A 25,329-nucleotide genomic window follows, 5' to 3' on the forward strand; every position below is an offset into this window, starting at 1 on the left:
TAAAGAATAGTTATCAAGTGTCCCCTGTGTGCTGTACCCCAGGGGTGCAGAGGTAAATAAGACAAGCAGGGCCCCTCCTCAGGGTTCCATACCTCACTGCTTCCTTAGCTATTTGTTCAAGATCTCAAACCGAACCACAATCAGTCTGGACACCAGGGAGAGATATTGTCCAAAATGTGTTTAGTGTCAGGCACAGAATGGAACAGAAATCACTGAATTCCTGGGTGGAAGGCGTCAGAGTCCTGGACAGACTTCTATCCACCTGGTCTCATGAAGGGCCTTGTTCTCTGAACCTGTGGAAACTTGGAGCTCCCTTCGATCTCCCCAAGTCATACCTTGTGCCTGGCCCGGGAGGTGCATTCACTTGACCTATGGGCCGTTATTTGAGTCTAGGCTCTTCCCTTTGGAGATGCAGTAGAGCCATTGCTAGTGGACGTGAAGTTCTGCGGGCAGGAGAAATGGGGTTGGTGCTTCTGAGTCAGTCCTAGGAGTGGGGGCGAGCGGAGCCCCTGGCCTGAGCCAGTGGGTGACTAAAACCCTGTCTTGTGATGGCTCCTCAACAGAGCTGCTGCTCAGGGGGATGCCTCCCATTCATTCATGCGTGCTTTAACATTGAGCAAGCTCCTGCCGTGTGCTAGGAGCTCTGGAAGCACTGCCAGTGGAGAGACAGCGGAACACTGTCCCTGCTTTCAAGGGATGGTTTTTAGGGGGGAGGAGAGATACATATGAGGACAAATAATAAAATTGCACAATGCAAAGATCCTTGGGGCACAGGAAGAGACCTACACAGACGAGGTGCCATTTCAGCTTGATCTTGACACGGGACCAGCAAGAAGGACAAAGGCCACTGCAGGAGGAAGCAAACGTGCCAAGTGCTGCTCGTGGTGCTTTCAAAGAGAAGTGGACCAGAGGACGGGGAGGAGGGCCGTGAGGGCAGTGGCGGTGCCCAGCAGAACTGCCGGCCTCTCCTGCTATCTCTCCTCCCCTAAGGTTCCTCCCTCGCTGTCCTCTCTTTCATCGAGTCCAAAGATACATGCCACTCCCATAGTCCGACCTTTCCTTCTGCATCAGAATCTCAGCTTTTAATTAACCCAGACATGAGTTCATCCTGAGCTGTGGATGATCTATGAGGCCTAGAGGTACGTCCCTCTCAGGGGCATGTGCATTGGAACAGTTTTCGAAATTGTAAGCCAAAGAATCACTGCTCCAAATGGGTCTTTAGACATCAGGCCGTAGACAGAGGGTTGGGGGGTGTTGGCATGGAAATGAGGTCTTCTCAGAACCTCTGACTTACCGAACCCTCACCTTTAGATTCTAGCCGCCTGGCCTTAGGCAGCGCCATTCATTGAGGCCTCTTGAATTCTCAGCCATCCAGACATCTGGTTAGTCACGGGAAGTGGGGGTTATGATCACTGGGGCCCAGAGCCTTTCTCCTGCCCTGAGCACCCTACGGTGGCGATGGCACACCTTCCTGAGGCTGGCCTTCTGTTCCCTAACCAGCGCCACGTATCTGCGCTCGGACTTACCGAGGAACTGCAGCAGTCCAGGTGGGCCTTGCTGGGTGGGGGCCTTGGAGGTGGATAGCCTACAGGTCAGCAACTAAGAGCTCATTTACTTTTAAGTCTCTGGTTAGTACTTTAAAGTTCTCAGGGGAAAGAGCCTGAACCCTAAAAGGCAGTTATTGACTTTAGTCAGACCAGTGCGAGCCCGTGACATCTGCATGTTGGCTGAGACCGAGCACGTTCCCAGTCTCACCTCCCAGGCCAGGGGCCAGGCAGCTTTGTGAGTTTGCATGGGGCCTTACGAGCCATGCTGGGCGGCCAGCTGAGCCCCGCACTTTGTCAATACTTTTGTTAGGAACAAGGACAGGCACTGGTTCCACTCCCGTTAGAGCCACCAGCCTTCCACCCCCGACTCGTGGAGACTGGCAGTGAGATCCACCCTTTGTATCAGGGTGTCCCAAATACTGCATTCCTGTGACCACCATTCCAAAGAGAGATGCTCTGACCAAAGGGGCACACTGTGACCAGAGCTTGGGAATCGGTGTCGCGTTCCTGACCCGCACTGGGGAGGCGGTGCTCTCTGTATACTGTAGTGATCAAGGCTCGGAGGAGTCCTGCTGTGAGGAACCTGATTCACTTTACTGAGCCCCAGAACCCCTTGTTTATTTGCCCTTATGTCTCTAAGTGCACTGGTGTGTCGTGACCTGCATTTCAGGAACACTGCCCTAAATGCCTTCAGCTTCTGGGGTCACTTGTCAGTGACTTGCAGGAAGGTTCTCAGTTCCTTTTCTATACCTGTCCCCTAGGCCTGGTCTCAGGAAAAGGCAAGGGTCCCTGAGCCATGGCAAGGGTCCTCCTCTGCTGTGTTCATTCTACCATCTGGGTCTGGGGAATTCTGGGTACCTGAACCAGGCCCAGGACAAGCTCACCTATGAGGAGGGCTTATGGGACACCAGGTCCTGGTGTGGTCCTGGTCTGTCTATACTTGTTTAGAGCTCTAGGTTAGAGCCCATGATGGGGGCGGAGAGAATTAATAACCCCTGTGGTCAGTGGTCAGTGGTAGCCCTGAATGAGCTGCATGAGGCCAGGTGGGCATCTGTCCTGTGTGTCTGAGCTTGGAACCCAGGGGGACCGAAGGAGGAGGAACGGCTAGGTGCGCAGAGGGGCTTCCCGTGCAGTGAAGCTGTGCTCTTAACTGGGAGGGTTGAGCAAGCAGAATGGGGTGAGGAGGCAGGGGGCTGCCTCTGAGGTCCTCTGAGCCCTACCCACATCTCAGACCCAATGACTGAGCCCCACAGGGCAGCAGAGGCCAGCGGCCAGCGGAGCGGTCCCTAGTATATGGGTCTCATGTGGAAACTGGGGGTTTGTGGGGAGGAAGGATGACCAGCTGCTGGAGAATGGGCTGTGACTCAGGGATGATGGGGACGGGGGTGGTGAAGGCTCTGCCCGTGACGATGGTGAGTATCAGCACCTGCAGCCTCCCGTTCCAGCACCAGGGCCCGAGCAGCACGTACCCCCTCTGCCTGTGGATGCCCTGTGCCCCGCCCCCCCTCTGGGACGTGCGTAGTGCTCATTGCTATTGATATTCCAGGGCACTGATGTCATAGCGGGGGTGGGGAGGCATTCTGTCAGCCCCAGGGAGGGCTCTAGGTCCTCCATCTTATACAGCCACCCTGCTGGATGTGTCGGGAGATGAGGACGGCAGTCCCTTCCCTTCTCTCCACCTTGCCAGGTCAGCGACTCCTCTCTCCCACCTGGATTCCAGAATCTGCCAGAGCATAGATTGCTCGGCAAGACCAGTGGCAACGGCTCACTGGTGTTTGACACAACAGTAGTTAAAGAATAAAACCCAACATGCAGAGTGACTCAACTTAGGAGCCGGCGAGTCCCTCTCTCTTACTTTGCTGGCAGTCCCCGCCGGCCTCCCCCTGGGCTCGTGGCACAACCTTTCTGTGGGAGTCAGGACGCCAGCACTGGAATCATAATGCTGTTTTTTCAAAAAGGCGCAGGGAGTCCCTTCACCTGTCTTTAGAAAAGTGCAGCAGGAAAAAAAGCTGGAATGCATTATCCATTCATTTGTAGTTTGGTACCTTGAGGCCCTGGCTTTGCTGTCCTGTATTCAGACTCATGATGTGTCTCTGTTTTCTGTGGATGAGGCTTAGGAGAGAATGAGGTGGGGACAAAGCAAGCTTCTCCTGGCCCCTTGGACTATTTTTCTGAATTGATATTAACATAGGAGGAAGCTTATGTGGAGAGAATCGTTCCAAGAGCTCTTCCACTAAGGTGAACAGACATTCCAGAGAAAGGGACTCCAGCTGTGATCCCAGAGACAGCAGCAGCCAGCCAGCCAGCCAGCCACCCACAGCTGTGTCCTTGCTGAAGCTCCATACAGTCCAGTGGTTTGCAGACTGGGAAAAAAGGGGTCTGCCATGGCATTACTCCCTCCCTCCTTCCCTTCCTTTTTTTGACAGAGGGACAGATAGGGACAGACAGGAAGGGAGAGATGAGAAGCATCAATTCTTTGTGGCTCCTTAGTTCACTGATTGCTTCTTCATATGTGCCTTGATTGGGGGCTACAGCAGAGCAAGTGACCCCTTGCTCAAGCCAGCGACCCTGAGCTCAAGCCAGTGACCATGAGGTCATGTCTGTGATCCTGCGCTCAAGCTGGTGAGCCCTCGCTCAAGCCAGCGACCTTGGGGTTTTGAACCTGGGTCTTTGGATCTTCTACATAGCAGTCCAACGCTCTTCCACTGCTCCACTGCCTGGTCAGGTTCTCTCTCCCTTCTTTCCATCCGCTTTCAGCCCTGGTTAATTCCCGGATATATCCTCGAATTCACTAAGGACCTGGAGTGTCTACCATATGTCTAACTATAATATTGATTGTCTTTACATTTTCCTTTTTCTTGGAGAAGATGCTTTGTGTTCAGAGGCCAATCAGAGTGGTTATGGTTTCCTGGGCTGAGGACGAGCCATTGTTCTGTGAGCTAGACTAAGTCACGCAGACTGCACACAGTGGGGAATGATAAAGCTTGCGTGTTTATGTGCACCACCATCTAGGAGGCTGTATCCCGCTCTCTCTGGCGAATCTGTTCCTTAACTCTTCCTTCCCACGCCATTTGAGTACATGATCCTGGCCACCATCATCGCCAACTGCATCGTCTTGGCCCTGGAGCAGCACCTGCCCGAGGATGACAAGACCCCTATGTCCCGCAGACTGGTAGGTGCCTCCCTCCTCTCTCCCTTCTTTTCCTGCCCTGGTTACCTTCACCTTTGCTTCCTGGCCTGGCCCCTCTCCCTCCTCCCAGCCCTACTGTTCTATTCGGAACCCCACTGAGATGCATAAGAAGAAGAGGATTGACCTATTTATTTATTTATTTACTTACTTACTTATTTATTTTTAACATTATTTTTCTTTAATTTTAATGGGGTGACATTGATAAATCAAGGTACATATGTTCAGAGAAAACATCTCCAGATTATTTTGACATTTGATTGATTATGTTGCATACCCCTCACCCAAAGTCAAATTGTCTTTTGTCACCTTCTATCTGGTTTTCTTTGTGCCCCTCCCCTCTTCTCACCCCCCTCTACCCCCCCCCCCCTGCTGCTACCATCACATTCTTGTCCTGCACTGCTGGTGGGAATGCAGACTGGCGCAGCCACTGTGGAAAACAGTATGGAGATTCCTCAAAAACTGAAAATCAAACTGCCTTTTGACCCAGCTATCCCACTTTTAGGAATATACTCTAAAAACATCATAGCATTGTTCCAAAAGGAGAAATGCACCCCCATATTTATGGCAGCATTGTTTACAATAGGGAAGATCTGGAAACAGCCCAAGTGTCCGTCAGTGGACGAGTGGATTAAAAAGCTTTGGTACATATATACTATGGAATACTACTCAGCCATAAGAAATGATGACATTGGATCATTTACAATAACATGGATGGACCTTGATAACATTATACTGAGTACTGACCTTTTAACACCTGCTCCTGGGAAGTTTGAGGGCATCGTGAATGCTGTGTACACACTGCACAGCAGCCAGAAAAGAAGAGGGGCAGGGACAGGATTGATCCTCTTCCCTCCCTTCTGAAAGGACTTTTGGAGTGAGAGGAGAAAGGAAGGTCAGGGGCGAGGATGAAGGATGTTCAAAGCCTGTGTCCATCCACAGCTGTGAACTTCCTAAATGTTACATGTATATTCTCCTTAAAAAAAATGGTTCATGTATCTACTGTCTTTTCCTTAAAGAGAGCAAACAGTTTAAAATTCAAATGTTTGGGTAGGTGTCTCCCACCTAATTACCTGTCAGTGAGAGCTCTTAAGCATCACAGAAGTGAAGGCCAGCCATGGAGGAGTCGGTGCCTCAGGGCAAACCCAGCACTGGAGACCAGCTTCATGGGAAGCAGCCTGGTCCTGGGTGTGACCCCACATCCACCCATCTCTGCAGCTGAGCCCCTGGGCCTCCCTTGTGATGTGCCCGCTGTGAGTCCTCCAGCCCCCTCACGTCCCACCTGCGCACGCACGGGCACACATCCAGGTGTCCCTGAGGAGAGAGGAGGAGTCAGAGCAGAGGGGTGGTGGGGGCGTGCCTTTGCCCGCCCCTCCCCAAACACAGCTCTCCCCTGACTGGCACCTCTGCTCCTCATCCCGCAGGAGAAGACTGAACCGTATTTCATTGGGATCTTTTGCTTTGAAGCTGGGATCAAAATCGTGGCCCTGGGGTTCATCTTCCATAAGGGCTCATACCTCCGCAATGGCTGGAATGTCATGGACTTCATTGTGGTTCTCAGCGGGTGAGTCTTCTTCTCGTCTCTTTTGTCTGTGGGGTGGGGGTGGGGGGGGCTGTGGTGTCCTGAAGCAGCCGACACAGAGAATCCCAGGGTGGTGGGAAGACAGTGTAGAGGAAGAAGTTCAAGGCTAAAATTCTCCTGTGGGGTTGGACCACAGGTGACCCACCTGCGGGGATATGCGAGTCTTCTGTGGAGGTGTGTGTGGCGTTCTGCAGAGGCTGTGGGACCAAGCTCTGGTTGCTGCCATGTCTGATTTCCCATCCTGTGCTTGGCTAGTGCTTCAAACATGTCCCTGCTGGTCTTTGCCTGAGGGGCACCCCCCAAAATGAACCAAAAGATGCCATCAGGTGGAGTTTTTTTTCAGGATTTGGAGAAGATCCCAACCATATCTTCTGCCAGACTTGTGTTCTGGCAACAGAATTTTTTATGACTTACAGATTTATCAACATGAGGAGGCATAAAATTGAGTCCCACTAAAATGTTTGATTAATCATTCCTTTGGAAATTAACACAGCAATACCACATTGCAGCTAGTGTCCTAGGAAGCACATATATTTAAATATTTGACAGGTCATCTTTTCTATTGGAAATGAATGGAACATGCCTGTATTGGGGCTGATCCAGTGCCATTGGCTGTTTAGGTGATGGGACTGATGGTGATGAGCATGCCTCATTGAGCTTTTGTGGCTTCTTGTTGGTCTGTGTGGGTGTGGCATCCAGAGGAGGGGCATGGCAACTCTCTTACCCGGCTGTCTATCAGATTGTAGTTCACACCTGTGAGGGAAAGCAGAGAGTGGAGTAGAAAGGGAGAGAGGGGAGAAGTATGAGCCACCATTATAATTGACCTAAAGGGGAGGAGAACAAAGTGGAAACTTCTTCCAGGAAATAGCCAGAGAAGGGGAGGGCTAAAGTCAGAGAAGAGTAAGAGCTTGGGAACGTGTGCATGTGTTCCTTGTCTCCTGGAATAGATATAATACTCGTATCTTTAACCTTCACACCAATTGCGATAAAGTGAGCGAGTTGAAGCTGTAACGGAGGAATTTACAAATGGAAACTCATAGGCAGCCAGTTCCTCGGTGCAGGGAACAGGCAAATAGATAGAGGTGATTATTCGTCTTGAGAAACACCTGTTACCTGACAGAAGGATTTTCTGGAGGTTACTTTTCTAAAAGAAAATTCTACTGCCCTTTAAATATGCGTTAGTATATAAAAATCCAATTTATCCCTAGTGTTTCAGAAGTACATGGTCGCAGAAGATGTAGCACAGCTGCGCGATGTTTTATTATCCTCTGTCAGCTTTATAGGGTGTGATTGACAAACAGAAATTGTTAAGGTGTGCCATGTGATGTTTTGATATACATTTGCGTCGTGAGATGATTACCACAGTCAAGCTAATTGACATATCCATCACCTCACCTGGCTACCTGTTTGTGTGCTGTGTGCCTAGAACACTTGGTATCACTTTCGTAGTAAATTTCAAGAATACAACACATTGTTATTAACTACATCACCATGCTGTGTCTTTGGTCCCCAGAATGCGTTCACCTTTAGATGAAAGTTGGTATACCCTTTGCTCAGTCTCGCCCTCTTTCCACACTCCCCCAGGCCCTGACAACTGCCATTCTTTTCTGTTAATATGAGTTTAATTTTTTTTTTTCAACTCCACATATAAGGGAGGTCACACAGAATTTGTCTTTCTGGTCTGGCTTATTTACTTAGTATGCTATAATGTTCTCCAGGTTTATGCATATTGCATCCAGGGGCAGGACTTCTCTCTTTTTTGGGGCTGGATAATATTTCATTGTGTAGGTACTGGGTATATATAAATATACCACCTTCTTTGCCCAGTCGCCTTTCACAGCCACTCAGGTTGTTTCTGTGTCTTGGTTGCTGTGCATAATGCTGAAATGAATATGGGGGTGCAGATGAATCTTTCCAACATAGTGATTTCATTTCCTCCAGATCTCTACCCAGAATTGGAGCTGCTGGGTTATGTGGTAGTTCTATTTTTCATTTTTTGAGGAACCTTCATTCTGTTTACCATAGTGGCCATACCAGTTTACATTCCCACCAACAGAGCTTGAGGGTTCCCTTATTTCCATCTCATCACCAACACTTGTGTTTTTGCTTTTTGATCATACCTGGATGATGTTTTAAATACCCCTAAAACCAATAACACAGTACAAGGCATAAATGAGTACCTGAGTCATATAGAAATGCAATTCTGTTTAGGAGAAAAGTACTATGATGTGTGTGTGTTCTCTGCGAAGATCATGCGACTCCTTGGCCTCCCTGAGTTCCATATATGTCAGAGGCCATGTGAGAGTTCCCATCTCACCTATTTATTTTTATTTTAAACATGGAAAATAGAGAAAAGTCAAAAGAAGAAACAAACAAACAAACCAGTTAACGGATTAAGAAAATCCGTTGATTATTTTGTGGTATTTCCTTCCAGCCCTTAAATGCTAAGCAAGCTCTCTTGTTAATGCTTGCAGTTTTGCTGCTTGTTCTCAATAGGGTATGAACATATTATATATCACTCCATATTTCGGTTGAAATCTGTACCGATCAGCAGTTTGTTCAATAGATATACACAGCTTACTTCTTCATTTTTGCAGTTATTTGACACTTAGATTGCTTTCTGTTTGGGGCCATTATAAATAATTATTCACGATGCTCCAGTGTACAGCTTCTGGATTTCACATTTTCAGAGGCATTGTGACAGGTTGGAGTGCTTCTCAGGTGAATCTGCCATTCTGGCACAGGGTCTGGAAGCTAGGCTGTGTGAGGGAAGGCGGAGGACTGGACCCTTAGATGGGATGAGAGTCGACAGGCGGGGGAGCCCAGCACTGACTTCAAATAAGAGTTGTCGTTGAAGAAGCAGATTTGTGGGGGTCAGCAGGGTCCTCTGTTAGCCTGGCCAAGAAGGCCCTCTGTGTCCCCTCCTGTGTGTATCAGGGCATAGGTGCTGAGCCCTCAGACAAGGCACTTGTCCCTCTGTTCTCTTGCCCCCCAGCCCTTGTATCTCCTGTTCTTAGTGGCTCTTCAGACTTTGCTGAAAGGCCGCTGCTGCCCATCTGAGTCAATAGGACTTTGCCTTGCACTTCCTGCACCTATGGATTTCTTGCTGTCTCCTTAATTCACATGGGAACGTGCCCGTGGGAAAAGACTTGGCACTGTGGGATCGGCGCTGAGGGCTGTGGTTCTAGCTCATGGGCCTGCGTCATCACATCCAGTCTCAGACACATGGTCCCCATGCTGGAACATCTCTGAAACCAGCCCGTGTCTTATACAAATAGCATGATATAGTTTAACTAACAGCATGTCTCTTCCTTTCTTTGTGGTGCATAAAATCATGGGGTATCGTACAGCTGGTGGGGTCTGTGATGCGGTGAACTATGTCAGGATACCGACCCAAGGACGCGGCAGAGCATGCTTTGGAGTGACCTTGTGCTTGAAGAGGTGACAGACTTAGCCCAAGACCACCTGCCTGCCTCTTGACAGCAGGTCCAGGGGTTGGAACTGTGCCCTCTGACCTGGGGTTGGTGCTCTCAACTCTGCCCTGGGCAGCTCTCCTCCAGGCTTCCTGACACCTGCCCCCTCAGCTGGTCCTGTTGACAACTCTTATTTCCCATCTCAGCTCCAGGTGTCACCTCACATTTTCCTCCTGTGCACAGGAGAACTGACAGGTGCCGGAACACAACACGTGGATGACTTCTCAGCTCCAGGTGTGTGACTGGCGGGGAGGGAGGGAGGGAGGCAGGTGGTGAAGTGTCAGACAGCTGGCTCAGCAAAAGGCCTCTGTCCCTGACTTTTGCTAAGAGGTGGGGCCACCTGCGTCACCACATTCTGTCTTCACCTCCAACCTTTTGACCTTTAATATTCTTAGGTCTGTAAACTGTGGAAGTTTATGGTATGAAAGTTAATTTATGTACATTAGTCATCCAATCCACATAATCCCCCAAATGGGATCTTGTTATTTTAGAGATGAAGAAACTAAGGCTCTAGAGCAGGGGTCGGGAACCTTTTTGGCTGAAAGAGCCATGAGCGCCACATATTTTAAAATGTAATTCCGTGAGAGCCATACAATGACCCATGTATGTTACGCATTATCCAATAAAAATTTGGTGTTGTCCTGGAGGACAGCTGTGATTGGCTCCAGCCACCCACACCGTGAACATGAGCAGTAGGAAATGAATGGGAATGTTTTATATAAATATATATATATATATATTTTTGTATTTTTCTGAAGCTGGAAACGGGGAGAGATAGACAGACTCCCGCATGTGCCCGACCGGGATCCACCCGGCACGCCCACCAGGGGGCGATGCTCTGCCCCTCCGGGGCGTCGCTCTGCCGCGACCAGAACCACTCTAGCGCCTGGGGCAGAGGCCAAGGAGCCATCCCCAGCGCCCAGGCCATCTTTGCTCCAATGGAGCCTTGGCTGCGGGAGGGGAAGAGAGAGACAGAGAGGAAGGAGGGGCCGGGGGTGGAGAAGCAAATGGGCGCTTCTCCTATGTGCCCTGGCCGGGAATCGAACCCGGGTCCCCCGCACGCCAGGCCGACGCTCTACCGCTGAGCCAACCGGCTAGGGCTATATAAATATTTTTAACATTATTTTTTTTATTAAAGATTTGTCTGCAAGCCAGATGCAGCCATCAAAAGAGCCACATCTGGCTCGCGAGCTGTAGGTTCCTGACCCCTGTTCTAGAGGGTTTCTGACCCATGAAGAGGTACTACTAGGTCCAGGACTTGAGCCCGTGTCTTTGGGGTCCAAGTTCCTTCTTCAACAGTCATTTTCCCATATCATTGGTCACCTCAGAGCTTTACAGGCTTCCTGGTTCTATAGCTCCTTAACTGTACATTCCTTTGTCCCCTTGAAGCATTTGGGATGGGCTGAGGGAAGGGCGTAATCAGGCACCTGTTCCTAACCCAAAGCTGAGGCTTCCTGTGTAACTTGAAGAAGACCAGATTCCCATGTATCCATCCTAAGACTTCTCTCTGTGGGCTGGGAATACAACTTGCTGATCTGTGGTTGAGAAGGCATGTAACTCCTATGGCTTAATGCATAAACTCTGCATCAGAAGTTTCAGCTTATTTCTTCATTAAGAAATAATGGCTTGTTCATTCATTCATTAATATCCATCCATTCATGTATTTAACAAAACTCATATTGTTGAATACTCAAGCAGCTGCTGGGACTGAGACACACCAAAGTTAATGTATTCTTGTTTCTTCTAAAAAGGCAGTGGGGTTTGCCATTTTTTAACAAACTGTTAGCTTACATAATGTGCGATCTCCTCTTGTATTAGTAACAATTCAGGAGATGCTATTTCTAAACATTTGTCAGGCCACCTGGAGAATTTGGAATAATTTTAAGTCGTTGTTATATATCAGTCTTCATAATAAGTCACAGTGTTGGGAATAGATGAGTAAATGACAGAGGACAAGGGCTCAGTGGCACTCCGGAGCCGTGGGTGAGAACAGGCAATGAGGGTGAGGACCGTGTCTTCACCCCTACACATCTCTGTATACATGCCTGGGTTCTTGTAGGTACTTAATAAATGCTAACTGAATCGATTATTAGCTCTTCCAGGATTCTCTTATCACCTGTGGGAGGCAAAGGAGGGCATGGAGGGAGGCCTTGGGTGGGGCTTAGCGTTGCCGATCCCAGCCCTTCCTTCCCCTTGGTCTGGCTGAGCCAGGCAGTATCTTCACACATATACCTGTGGTTTGTCCCTGTTTGCTCATGTCTTAGTCACTCTGTTAGGGCAACGTAAGCTGGGAGCTCAATGTCTAGGCCAGTAAGAAGTATTAGCTTCCAATAATTGGGGCTACTCAGTGTTAAATCTTGGGAATTGCTTCCTGGGTGGTGAGGGGTTGGGGTTAAGGCTGAATATGGAGACCCACCTCCTAGAGGGGGCTGAGGGTGGGGGAGGGTAAGGAGAAAGCAGCAAGTGTAACATCATCAGACATTAGCCATAGATTGACAACTGCCATTTATTGAACCATAAGCCAAAAGCTACATTTTATATCCATATGTATAAATACATATATGTTATTCCTAAAGATCATACTACAGGGTAGAGCATTAGGAAGCCTGAGTGTTACCCATGCCCATTTTATAGATGAAGAAGCTGAGATACAGACAACTTCAGTAACTTGCCCAAAGTCAAGGGGTTGGTATGGTCAAGGCAGACTTTGAGCCCAGGTCTGTTTGCCTTCAGTTCTGGGTGCCCTGCCTTAGCCGCTATGCCTCCCAAGCCCAGTGGTGTTGCCTGTGTTACCATAGGAATCTAATGTTGTCTCCTTACTTCCCCTGGGTATCTTCGGGTTCAGGCCCCGTGGTGAGAAGTGAGCTGCCCTTCCGTCTAAGAACTCTTTTTCCAGTTGTATGTTAAAGCATTGGTGATATTACAGAGCTACGGCTGAATGTTGGTGATAGTGTTTATTGTTCCATCCAAAGAGCAAAATCGGCTCAGGACGTGCTCTGCCACCAGTTTTTTCAGCTTTGCGGTGCCCTTCACTGAGATACATGGGCATACGGCTGGAGAGCCAGCAGGCATGTCTGAGCCGGGGGCGCGTCCTCCTTCCTTTACCGTGGCCATCACTCCGGGGCCCAGGCAACCACCTGTCCTCACCCCGCCATGTTCCTTCAGGTCCTGAGACATTATTCAATACCCACATGTGCCAGTCACTGTGCTGGGTGTGGGTGGGCTGGGCTGAGTGCTGCTCACTAGGATGCCCCATCATTGGGCGCCAGCCTTACTTTGGAGGATTTGGGGAAACTTCCTGAAGGAAGCAACATTAAATTGGCAGGTAGGGCTTAGCTAGACAATAAGGGAGAAGAGCTTTTCTGAGAGGAAGAGTGCTCCCTATGAGTCCTTGAAGGTGAGAGCGAGCAAGCAGGATGCCTCAGGGGACCTGGTGAGCTGCGGAGTGGAAGATGAACTGGAGAGGTTGGCGGGGGCCAGTCTAGCCCACGCCAGGGAGCTTGTGCTTTAGCCAGAGGGCACTGGGGAGCCACTGCAGGCTTTGAGCAGGGCGGCGTGATTAGTGCCGCATGGCCTCGCATATCCTGGAATCAGCTCCGAGGACAGGGCTTGGACAGGGGAAGGAAGCCATGGCCACATCCTTAGTCGCCCTTGGGAGAGGGTGTGCGTCAGCCAGCAGGGCGAGGAAAGACGAAGGAGAAGGGAAGAGAAAGCCCAAGGAAGCACTGCAGAATTGCTGGGTGCTGCCATGGCCGGGCCCCAGCCTGTCACCAGGGCACATGCCAAATGGTGTAGCCTGAAGCCTGTGGGTAGGAGGACAGTATCTGGAGCTCGGTGTACACCGATAGATATTTTTAGAGGGTTTCTGTAAGGAGGCCACCCTAATACACGAGTTTCCTGAGATCGAGGAAAACACGCTCTTCCTCCCATGGCGCAGTCTCCATGGTGCTGAGAACGTGGGGGAGGTGTCACGAATGCAACGAACGCAGTCCTGGGGCCCCCAGCCCGGCTTGACTCTCTGCTGTGATAGTATGTATGATTGCACTTGGTATTTATAGGGCGTCTCCGTGCAGTGAGCCTGGCAGCGTTCTGCAGACCTGTCTTTTCCTCATCTTCTCTGCTCTCAGTGGGCGGAGTGGGGAGGTGGGAGCAAGGAAGGGATGGAGTGGAGGGAGGAGGTTTGGGAGCTTGTCAGTTTGGAGACTGAGGCTGAGGGAGGCGATGTAAAGGGCTCGGAGCTGCTCTGAGGAGCCGAGTCAGTCGAAGGAGATGAGGTCTCCCTTGTCCTCGTGCTGATGCCCGTCCTTAAGCCAGACAGCCTCTCCAGTTTTCTGTCCCCACAGTGTTGGTGGCTGCTCGTCTGACAGACCTCCACCTCCTCTCCAGCTCCTGTGCGTTTCCAGCTCCTCGCCGGGGAACACACAGCTACTTGCAGCCTCTCCTTCCATCGGAACATTTCTCTTTTCATTGCATTTCCCTCCAGATGGGTGAATGTTGGGAGAGATTGAGATAGAATATAGGATTTCGATTCAGGGGAGAGGTGGGCAAAAGGCAGAATGTGGAGCTTAGAGGTGTCCCGTTAGCTCCGGGCCAGTGACAAACCCCATTCCTTCAGGGAGAGTCCACATGACAGACCCAGGTGTTAGGTGACAGGTAGTTGAGCTAGGATAACTCCTTGGGTGATAGGTAAGTTCTTCTCCTATATGTTCTCTGTCTCTTTTCTATATTGAAAATCATCTTTGATTCATTCAACTGATACATATTGAGTACCTCCTATATTCTAGGTATAAGACACTGGGTTTGGATGGGTTCTCTTTGCTGAAAGGCTGCCACCTCAGTGGTTGACAGGAGCTCAGAGCCGAGAGGACCAAGTGGAGGCCTGAACTGGCCATGGTGTCAGCAAAGGGGAGGAAAGCCAGAGCAGGTGGAGGAAGTGTCAGGATCCCCGGTAGTTTGGTTTGGGACTATTTTCTGGTTCTACATTCAGGATCACACAGGGAAAGAAATTACGTGAGGGTGCTTTCTAAGTCAGACCACCGTCCTGGGCCTGCAGCTCCCATCTGGAGGGTGGCCAGCTCTGTGCGTGGGTGTCCTGAGAAGAAGGCAGGCAGCAGGGCTGTTTGGAAAGCAGGGATGGGTATAGCAGAAGTGCCCATTCTTTAGATCCGCATGGTAGAGTTGAAAATGAAAAGGAGTGTTTCCATTTCTGTTCAGCGGGTGACGTGTGTGTCCTCACCTGCGGGGAAGTGTGTGCGCTGTGTCTGTGTTGCAAATACAGCCCGCCGTTCAGTAGAAACGTGTCAGTGGACACGCGAAAGGCAGCCGCTCTCTGCAGCGAGTGTGCGCATCCGCGGTGAGGTCAGTAAGCGGCAGGGGTGAGGTGGGCAGAGCGGTGACTATGGGAAGCGGGAAGCGGGGAGAGGGAGTTGCCGATGTCGGCAGGAAAAAGAGAGCCAGTAAAGGAAGGTTTAGGCTGGGCTTGCTAAACTTAGTCACTGAGCTTTAGACCTGGGAAAAGGATGAATTTATCCGCCTTCCTCTTATTTCTTATTTTTAACAGAAGAGGAACCAAGGCCCCAGTGCCTTGTCCAGGGTGCTGAGCCGGGGCCTGGGATCCTGGTTTGCGCTACTCCAAATTCAGGACTCAGTTTTACTTGTGTATCGTTACCTCTAGCGGTGGGTACCTGCTGCTTGACTGTGTCCCCATACTGGGGGTGTTAAGAAACAAGATTGCTTTTTTTTCTTTTTAATCAGGTAGCTGGAATATGTAGGTACAACTTCCATGGTGGACTGAATGGATTCGGGGGCCCTAGGTCCTGGTCCCGACCCTCCCATACATTGTCTCTGTGACAGTAGGGGACATGTACACCGTTGCGGCTTCAGTTTCCTTCATGAAACCTCACTTAGGCATCGCAGGTAGCTACCTCCCAGGTCTTGCAGCAAGCAAATAAAATAACCACGGGGCTGATGCCAACGGCAACGGCTCCCAGGTTCCCAGAGCCCAAGTGTCTTGTTCTATAAGTGGAAGCCTTCAGACGCCATCTCAGCACTTGTGTGCATCGCTTTACACATAGAAACCTAAAACCAGGCGGACGAGGTCTGCGTTTCACAGATGGGGAAACCAAAGCTCAGGGGCTCAGTCACACACTTAAGGCCAAACAGCTAATAAAGGGGAGAGATCAGCACATTAATTCTGTTCCCAGCAATTTGAAAGCCCGTACTGCCTCGACAGGACAGCACAGCCCACCTCAGCAAAAGCGAGACAAGGAGGCAACACGCAGAATTGGTGAGCAGTCATCACTTCCCCCGGGACAGCGATGTTACGAAGATAAATGTTAAAATACACAGACACCATCTGAGTGCCTTAAATAGAGGCTGTGTAAAAACTGAAAGTGTGGTTCTGCAGACCTCGTTCTGAAGAGGCATTTATCTCCATAAGACTCGCAGCCATAGATAGGTTTCACTGCACCCTTTTTGCAAATTTCAAAATGATGGTGAATTAAAAATTTTCATTAGTTGTCATTTCGTTTCAAGATGGAAGCTTACTACAAGTTGAGCATAGGCTATATATTATTTCCTCTTAGCAGTATATCTAGTTTTGTCAAAACTCCTCAAATCCTTCTTTAATCATCAACAACAAAGAAATTCCAAGAGGAAAAGTTGAAGCAAAGGCCTTTATTTTTAACCTTGTCAGCGATGAAAATAATACACTTCTCACATTTTCCTTTTTTGTCTTCGTCTTCTGACCCCCACTTCACACTCACACACACACACACACACACACACACACACACACACAAACACACACACACACACACACACACACACAGGTCAGAGAGGTCTGGATATTACACAGGAAGGCCGGAGAGGAGGTCCCCTTTTCCCCAGGAGGGATGTCCGATCAGTGAGACCCTGCCCAGAGCTCAGGTCATCCTCACTTTGAGGACAGCTGACAGGAGACACTGAGCTCTGACGTCCCCCTCCTGGTCATTTCCTTCCGTCTCAGCTGCCACTCTCCTGTCAGGAACCTGGCCCTTGGTGACAGAATGGTTAGGAGAGGGATTCAAGACCGTGGCTTTTCTCCCTGGCCTCAAATTGTGGGACAGTGACTGGGAGACAGAGTGACAGGTGAGACTGCTTCCCACTTCCAGTGGCATTTGCAATGAAGAATTGAGATTTACGTCACTGGGGTGGGGGCGTCTCATGCATATCCCCTCCTCCACACCACCTGTTTAGAGCCAGGCTGGTCCTTGGGGGAGGGGGGTTGTTCTGCAGTCCAGGACCACATGAATGGCCAAGGGGGACCTGAACTGATACAAAACTGGTTTAGGGTATCTTTGCTGTTGGGTCTTAATCAAAACTCTGGGTGAGGGGCGCTCACCAGAATGATGTAGCTCCCAGCCCCAGCCTGCTCAGGGCTGAGCCTGCCTAGCACCCATGTCTAAAGGGTAGAGGCAGCCAATGACAGCTGAGCACCTCCTATGCTCCAAGCATTGTGCTGACTGCGAGGGACACGGCCGTGCACAGAGAGAGAGCTTCCGTTGTCTTAGAGCTCTGTCTAGCGCAGATGACAGAAGTTAAATCAAACTTAAATGGAATGGTGTCTACAGTGCCAGCAAGGAGAAGTGTTAGAGCGCTGGGAGGATTTTAAATTGGGCCCTAACCTCTTCTGAGGGAGGAGGGTCAAGACATTGATGTTGAGACCTAGAGACTGAGTAGTGTCTGGTTAAAAAAACAGAAGAGGCAAGGGGAGGGGCCAGGGTGAAGAAAACTGAGGCAGAGGCAGGGCCCCGGGCAGGGATAGGGAGGGGAAGGCCAGTGGGGCCTGACCTGCGGTGACTGGGGGACCTTGGAGAGTGAGGCAGGGGCCATATCATCCTGGGCCTCATTGGCACCTCCAAGGATGTTCCACAGGAAGCCGTTGAATTCTGAACCTGGGGGGTGGTGGTGGTGGTGGATGGGTTTGCAGGAAATGAATGCAGACAGGGCCATGTTTGCTGTAAAGACAGCAAACAACTTCCCGGAAAGATTCTGAGTCTGCTTAGAATTAGGTCCATGGGATTAATGTCTTTGAAGCTGCCCTTTCTTCTCTCTTGCCTCCTCCTTCCAACACTGGCCCTCAACTATAATTTTGTTTAACCTATTGGAGCTGTACCAAAACCCAGTCTGGAGACTTTTTAATCTAGCTCATAATATGCTAAGGAAGTGCTAACCCTGCTTGGAGCCGAGACATCGCCCTGCCCTCTGGGTTCACCCTCTGAGCCTCTCCTACTGATTCAAACAATGGGGAAGAGCCGATGAGCGCGTGGGCTTTTTCTTTTTGATGTTAAGCAGAGGAATTATTTTAAAAATACTTGGCCGAGAACATTGCTATATGATTATTAGTTTTCATTTTTCTGATAGAACAATAGTCAAAAGATCAAGCCAACCCACATGCTTGTTTACAGGATGGGTCTCTTTTTTTCTCTCTAAGCCCGTGACACATTATGACTCTGAGCATGGATCCTAATTGAACCCTGGTTAGTAACCACCATAAATATCACATTTTGTGAGTTAGGGGCACCTTCTGAGGAGAGCTTCCAGAGAGCGATTTCCTGTGCGCTGTAATTCACTCTCATTTGAGAAGAAGAAGTACAGTCTTCCTCCCGGTTTCCTTTCTGAGTAGATGTTATAGTCTCTGTTCCAGAGACAGGCCATCCAGATGGATGTTTCACGTTTGGGCTCTGGTGCTCAAGATTGGGGGGGAGGGGTGCTGTTCACTGCTTACCCCAGTCTTTCTCATTGGCTACTTACGTTTCGTGTCTTCTGTTCAGATGAGTACAGCCTGGTATTCAGTGTTGGGCTCCCTCCCCCTTGCTGTTTCTTTGTCCTCTTTTTACTCTCTTTAACCCTTCTCACATTTCACTTTTCACCCTGGTTTACAATAAAAGACTGGGTGAGTTGTACACGCAGGTGCCATGGAGGGAGTGTGTGTGTGTGTGTGTGTGTGTGTGTGTGTGTGTGTGTGATGCTAGTTCTGTTGGACTTCTTAGACCTCTGTCTATTAGGGTGACATTGATATCCAGCCCCTCTTTTTAAACGAATTCAAGTTTGGGGTAGTTTCTCCCTGCTGGGAATCTGAAAGCTCAAAGTTTGACCGGTTTCTACTGCAAATAAAGGAGGAGCGATTTCCATGACTTCACCTCCCCCCAGCTGTGACCCATCTGAAACCAAACTGAAGCTGAGCACCAAGAGGTCATCCAAGAATTCAGATTTTAGGACCTCAGACAGAACGTGAAGGCAGGAATGTACCTACAGAACCACCTGGTCACATTCCAGTGGTTTCAATCTGCGGGCCATGGGACCCGAGAGACCCCTGAGCGGTGGGGGTGCAGAGCTGTGGCCACGCCCAGCATTGGATGTTTCCTGAATAATGTTTCCCATAAATATGTACCACAGTATTATTTTTCTAAAGAGTGTGGGTGCGATTGTGATTGATAAAATATAAATACACTTAAAAGCATTGTTAAATAAATAGTGGCTTTTTTTTTTATTTAGTCACTATAGCAGACTGACTAAATAAATAATATGGGCTTTGTAGACATGCAGACCTGAATCCATATTTTTTTTTCTGGTGTTTATCTAGCTCCTCTAAGCCTCCATATCTTCATGTTGATTAAAAATGGAGGAGGGGTTAGTGGTGGGTAATAACGTCTATTTAATAAAGTTGTATTGGGCTGGATTAATGAGATAACTCCTTCGGGGGAAGAATGGGTCCTGGATTTTGACAATAAGAAGGGAGCCTCACATTTGAAGAGATAATAACTGCTGTGACCCGTTGTTACAGATAAGGGGACTGAAACCCATAGAGTGTTTTAGCGGCTTGAGCTCCAGTGTTTGCCTGATTTTAGTTAGCTTACAAATTTATGGCATGTGGTCTGGAGTGGGTCTGGTGGGAAAGTGGAAGTTAGACAGAGTAGGTACACTCATGAAGGGAATGGTCTGATTGGAGGAGAATATAGTATCTATGATACAACAGCAGCTGGGCACAATGTATTCAGGACATAGTCTAGCTCTGAGCTGAGTGCTCTGGTCTCTGGGAGAGGCTACAAGGGAAGGATGTGCTTTCATTTCTTCCATTTATGTAATATTTGTTATTCATTAGACCTCATTAGTTTTTATTTATCTTTTCCTTATTTATTCTGTATTGATGAGACTCTTAAAAATAAGTTTCTTATGATAATAACCAACCAAATTATTAAATACTATAGCGAAGATGGTATTTTTTCATACACTACATCTTTGTAGGCTTGTAGACATGCATACATATAAAACACTAAATTTGATGCTAAACTAACAGTAGATTTTTATTCTTACTGTATACCACATTTCCCCATGTATAAGATGTACCTTTTCTGAAAAATTTGGGATCTAAAGACTGAGTGCATCTTATACAGTGGTTGTAGATTTTTTACTTGCATTTCCCACGTTTTCACACTTGTTTTTGTGCTCATTGATGAAGCCAGTGATTTGTCATCAGACACAGGTGAGGACAAGCTAATGGATGGGAGTTTTGACAGTGATGAGGAGTTATATGAATTCTATGATGAATAAAACTTGAGTTCAATAACTTTATGTAATGCATTTTGTTTTCAAATTTTGGGCTCCAAAATTAAGGTGTGTCTTATACATGGGAGCATCTTATCCATGGGGGAATATGGTAACTGACAGTTTGACACTCAAATTCAAGTAAATTCCAGAGAGAAATTGTGTATAATGCAAAAAAGCTCATCCAGACCAAAATTGATTACTCCCAGTCCTGGACCTTATTAGTGGCCTGACTAGGCTTGTTGCTTAACCTTCCTACACAGCAATACTCTCCTCCCAGAAGGGTTGAGGAAATGAATGGATCGGTATGTGTGAGAGTGTCTGGTACCTTCCCCGCTACTGGTACCTTTCCCTGCCCATCCATAGGAGGAACCTATGAAGTTGTCTGTATTCAGGCCATGGTGATGCACGGAAAGTGCTATTAAAGTGTGACAGTGCTCCTGGGGGCTGCTGGGCTGGAGTGGTGAGACGGAAGAGAAGAGAAGGAATAAGAAATAAGAATAGGATTAAAGGTTTTCGCAGCTCTTGAAGAAGAAGATAGGTACAGGCTCATGGCATGCCTCCCAGCAGGTCATTTATATGTTCCCACCTGGGGCTGCACCAGAACATGTTGTATCTATACTTTCATCTGTATCCTTCATAACAGACATTATTGCAAGGAGAACTCTAGAACGTGAACAGCATGGCGGTTGTGTGCCCTGCGCAGTGTTCTCTGTCTCAGTGATTTCATTAGTAAGGATTTAAGAGCTATTTCCTTCCCTTGGAAAGAACAGAGCTTGTTTCTATGACCTGTTCCAAGGCTGTGACCCTGCCTCCCTGTAAACTGCTCCAGGGCCATCTCCCCTTTCTTTGCCCCACCTCGGTAGCTTCCCAACCCCAAACCCAACCGGGTTGGTCTTGTCTTTGCCAGGAGGACCCAACCTGAAGACTTTACTAGGGATAAACTCCTCCAGCTCATCAGTAAGTCCTGGGCCTTGATGGACATTTGAAAATGAATTGGCCGCAATAAGGGCAGCAAGGCAGCCCTTAATTTACCCCTGATACTGACCTGCTCTTTGAGGGCCCACCCGTGTACCAGCAGGGCAAGCAGAGACGGCCTTTTCTGCATTCATATAAAGGGAGGGAGGAAGAAAAGCTTGTTGGATGATTTTTGGAAGGCAAATACCCTCCAAAGTTCATAGTATATTAAAAACAAAAGCAAAGCAAAAAGTCAAGATGATTACCATAAAGGGTTTTTGGTTTCTGGGGTTTTTTTTTTAGTAAGCAAAAAGAGAAATTCAAGAAATGGTAACTGCTCACACTACGGTTTTTATTTAACTTTTTCCTATCTCTTTGGTTTTTCTCTTTGAACTTGAAATTTTTTTTCTACAAAGTGACACCTTTACAACATCACTCTTTGTATCATCGATGTCAGTAGTCTCTGTGGTTACAAGGAAAAGGCCTTGAAGTGTGTTGGGAGTACTGGGATCTGCTCTAGACACTGCCAGGTCCTTCAGAGGGAAAACCCTGGCCACTGTATACGCTCATGCGGCCCAGAAGGTTTGGATGGATAGACTTTAGGGAGTCTTGGATTGCCTGAAATGGTGTTAAAAGTTAGTATATATGAATACTTCCCTCCCCTTTCCCCCGCCCAAGAGATGCTTCCTGGCTTTTTATCAAAGAAGACTGTGACCCACATTTTAGGAATGTTTTATCAAATGATGTCTAAGAAACCTACAAGCTTGAGAATTTATTTGGGTTTCATTACCCTTTCTATCATGTAGGCATTTTTTGTTACATTTGATGCCTTCATCAGCCTGACACCTTATTTTTCTCCCTACCTATTTCTACCATCTCTCCCTTCGTCTGATGGTTGTCATTGGATCCGTCCCCTACAAGAGCCTCGTAACTTGAATTTCCTATTGGGGTTCGCCCCTGCTCTGCTCTGATGTCACATGTGCTATTGATTCATTCTTTCATCATCTCTCTCTCCTGATCAGATCCTTTTGACAGACTCTTCTTTCCTCTTTAATATAGAAAAGAAGCTCTTTAGCATGGCACTGCAGGTGTCCACCAGCTGAAATGTTTTGCCATGCCCATGGCCCCTTGTGTTTCATTACTGTCACCCAGGGCTTCTGCACCCAACCACGGCTAGACTCGGTGGTGACTTTCTCACCACAAAGCTGCTTCCTGTATTCCTTTACTTGCTGCCATCCGGCCTCGTGTATGTGTGTCTGTCTTGTGCCAATTCAGGCCGGGATGTTCTGTCTGCGGGAACCAGTTCCAGACCTAACTCCTCAGGAAGAAAGACCGTACCCCACTCTGCACCCTCTGAGCACTTACCTGCGTTTCCCCTCCATCTTCATGTGCTGCTGTTCCCTCTGTTTTTCTTGTCTCTACACTGGGATTGAGGGCAGTAGGGACACGTTCTGCTTTCTCTATTCTCCAGAGTGATTTGGGTTTTCTCAGATCCATACGTAAGTGATGCCTAACAAATGTGGGATGAATGAGCAGGTGACAGGCATGCCCGCCCATGGAGCTGGCATGGGGGACAAGGGAGGAGGGGGAGGAAGGTGTGAGAATCATGGACCCGACTTAAGCATGGCATTCTAATTCCACTCATCCTCTGCCCAGGAGTGTTTCCCAGTCCTGAGCCCATGGAGCAGGAATACAATGTAGACCATGACCAAGCTTACAGTGTGTATGTGGGTACTGGGCTCCCAGGGCAGCAGAGGCTGGTGAAATGGAAGGTGGAGATGGGGCGCCATGCTTAGGACTGGGGCAGGGCGGGGGTGGCAGTGATGCCTCTCGCCCTGTGTCAGAGGCAGCCCATAGCCCACACTCTTATCAAAATAACTTAGAGGAGGCTGTTTCCTTTCTCTTTGTGCTTCTTTGTTATGTTTTGTTGAAAATAAATGAAGTATTAATACTGCCAATTGTCAGATTGGCATGGATTCTTTTTCCTTCAATCAGTTACCATCCCCACTGCACCCCTCCTCCCTGGACAATTAGCAAAGTGTTTGGTCTTTGGTTTGGATGAATAATTGATTCAGAAGCTTTGTGAATGATTCATGGCCCATATGGTGGGACAACAGGATATGTGTGTGTGTGTTTGTGTCCAGTATCTCGTACAAAAGGTCAGAGGCTTCTCCCTGGCTCGGTGGAGGTGCTGGTGTAGACCATCCCTCACAGGCTGCACGTAGTCTTTCTCTCTGGGTGCTATCAAAGGTGAGAGGGTTGAAGCTTCTCCCAGGAGAGTAGGGTTCTCCCTGGGTGTCTGCATGTCAGTCCTTCTGGATCAGTGGTTCTGTGTTTGGTCAGTTTAATCAATGAATTGGAGTGTATCCCCTTTAAACTAGCTATTGGCCCTCCCCAAGATGGATGGCTAATTTGATTTTCAAAGCATTTAAGGAAAGGGAATATATTGCCTTCTTTCTCAGTCAGGGGACAGTTTTATTTTAACCTAGAGACTGCCTGCTACTACGCTAGCTTGGTTTCCTTGCACATCTGCACCGGAGACAAAGCACACCTGGTTACTATTCATTTTCTAGCTCTTCCTTGTCTTTGAAAACTGTTCTTCAATACATGTGTGCATGTTACCTGGGACTGATACCTAACTGTACAAACCTTCTCAGTTTTAGTCATTTTATAGGGGAAAATTGGTCATTTTATAGGGAAAAAAAATCCCCTCCAGAATATGCCTTGATTTTTGGAAGCTAGCTAAGAAAAAATAGTTTTGTTACCCAAACAGAGTTCATTATCTTTTAGGTGGTCGGACTCTGTGTTGTGTTATAGGGAGTTGAGACAGCGGAAGTGCAAGGCTCTGATGAAGATAATGACTGGGTTTGTTCCCAAAGGCCATAATGATATTTCCCTATATTTTCTAGTAAAATTATACAATTATATTTGTCAAATTTAGGTCCTAATCCCTCTTGATTTTATTTTTGTGTACTATGTGAAGTATGACTATACCTATGTTTTCCCACAGGTCCCCAACTCCGTTTAGTGTGGCTGCTGACTTGGAATGCCCCATCTGTTCATATGCCAAATTCTTATATACACATGGTCTGCTTTTAGGCTCTCTGTTCCATCCCATTGGTTATAATTGTTTATCCCATTAATGACTACATTTTTATAATGTTTTTTGATAACAGATAGTGCTGGCCATATTTCCATTTGTCTTTAAAACTGGCTAATCTTGGGCATTATAGTTTTATATGAATTTAGAATTAACTTGTCAAAATCTTTAGGTTTTGTTCAGAAATGTGGTCTTTATTGACTAATTTAGGAAGAACTGACATTTTACAATGTTGAGTTTACTAATATCTCTCCATTAACTTGGGATATATTTTAGATCTTATCAGAGTTGTTGGGTTTTTCTTCATTTAGGACATGTACATCTTTTATTAGGGTTATTTCTATATAATTTTGTTATTTCTTATAATTTTATTGCTTTTGTGAATGAAATAATTTTTTTCACATTTCTAATCAAACTAGTATAGAAATATACTAGTATAATTATACTAGTACAGCTAGTCTATAAGAACATTATTCTTTTTTGGTTGTTGATATTATATCCAGCAATCATGTCAAACTCTTTTCTAATTAAAATCATTTCATTGTAAAAAAAAATAATAATTTCTTTGTAGATTCTCTTACCTATGTAGAACATTACATCTGTTGCAAATAATTACTATATTTCTTTCTTTCCAATTTACCCATTATATATACCTTTTCTTACCATATTGCACTAGCTAGAACTTCTAGGAGAATGTTGAAAAATGCCAGTAAAGAGGATTTTATATTTTGTTTCTCATATCAAAGAGAATATTTTTGAAAGCTTCACCATGATGATGGATGTTTGTTATAGTGTTATGGTGGATATATTTTATACAGTAAGTAAAGAATAAAATGATTTCACCAATAGCTCAATATTTTCATTTAATTTATAATCCCAAAGGTTATGGAAGTTTA

General features: G+C 47.5%; 1 protein-coding gene across 2 annotated transcripts in view; it reads left to right on the top strand.

Annotated features, from left to right (window-relative positions):
* CACNA1E (calcium voltage-gated channel subunit alpha1 E) overlaps window positions 1-25,329 on the top strand; it is a 360,811-nt gene that overhangs the window by 92,849 nt on the left and 242,633 nt on the right. Inside the window, exons 3-4 of one of the 2 annotated variants that reach the window (XM_066261292.1) lie at window positions 4,614-4,719; window positions 6,159-6,298. In XM_066261292.1, coding sequence (XP_066117389.1) covers window positions 4,614-4,719; window positions 6,159-6,298 — 246 coding nt within the window. Of the gene's footprint in view, window positions 1-4,613; window positions 4,720-6,158; window positions 6,299-25,329 lie in introns of those variants that run through there. The other variant, XM_066261291.1, reaches the window with a different exon arrangement.

Source organism: Saccopteryx bilineata, chromosome 2, assembly GCF_036850765.1.
Source record: "Saccopteryx bilineata isolate mSacBil1 chromosome 2, mSacBil1_pri_phased_curated, whole genome shotgun sequence".
Lineage (NCBI taxonomy): Eukaryota > Metazoa > Chordata > Mammalia > Chiroptera > Emballonuridae > Saccopteryx > Saccopteryx bilineata.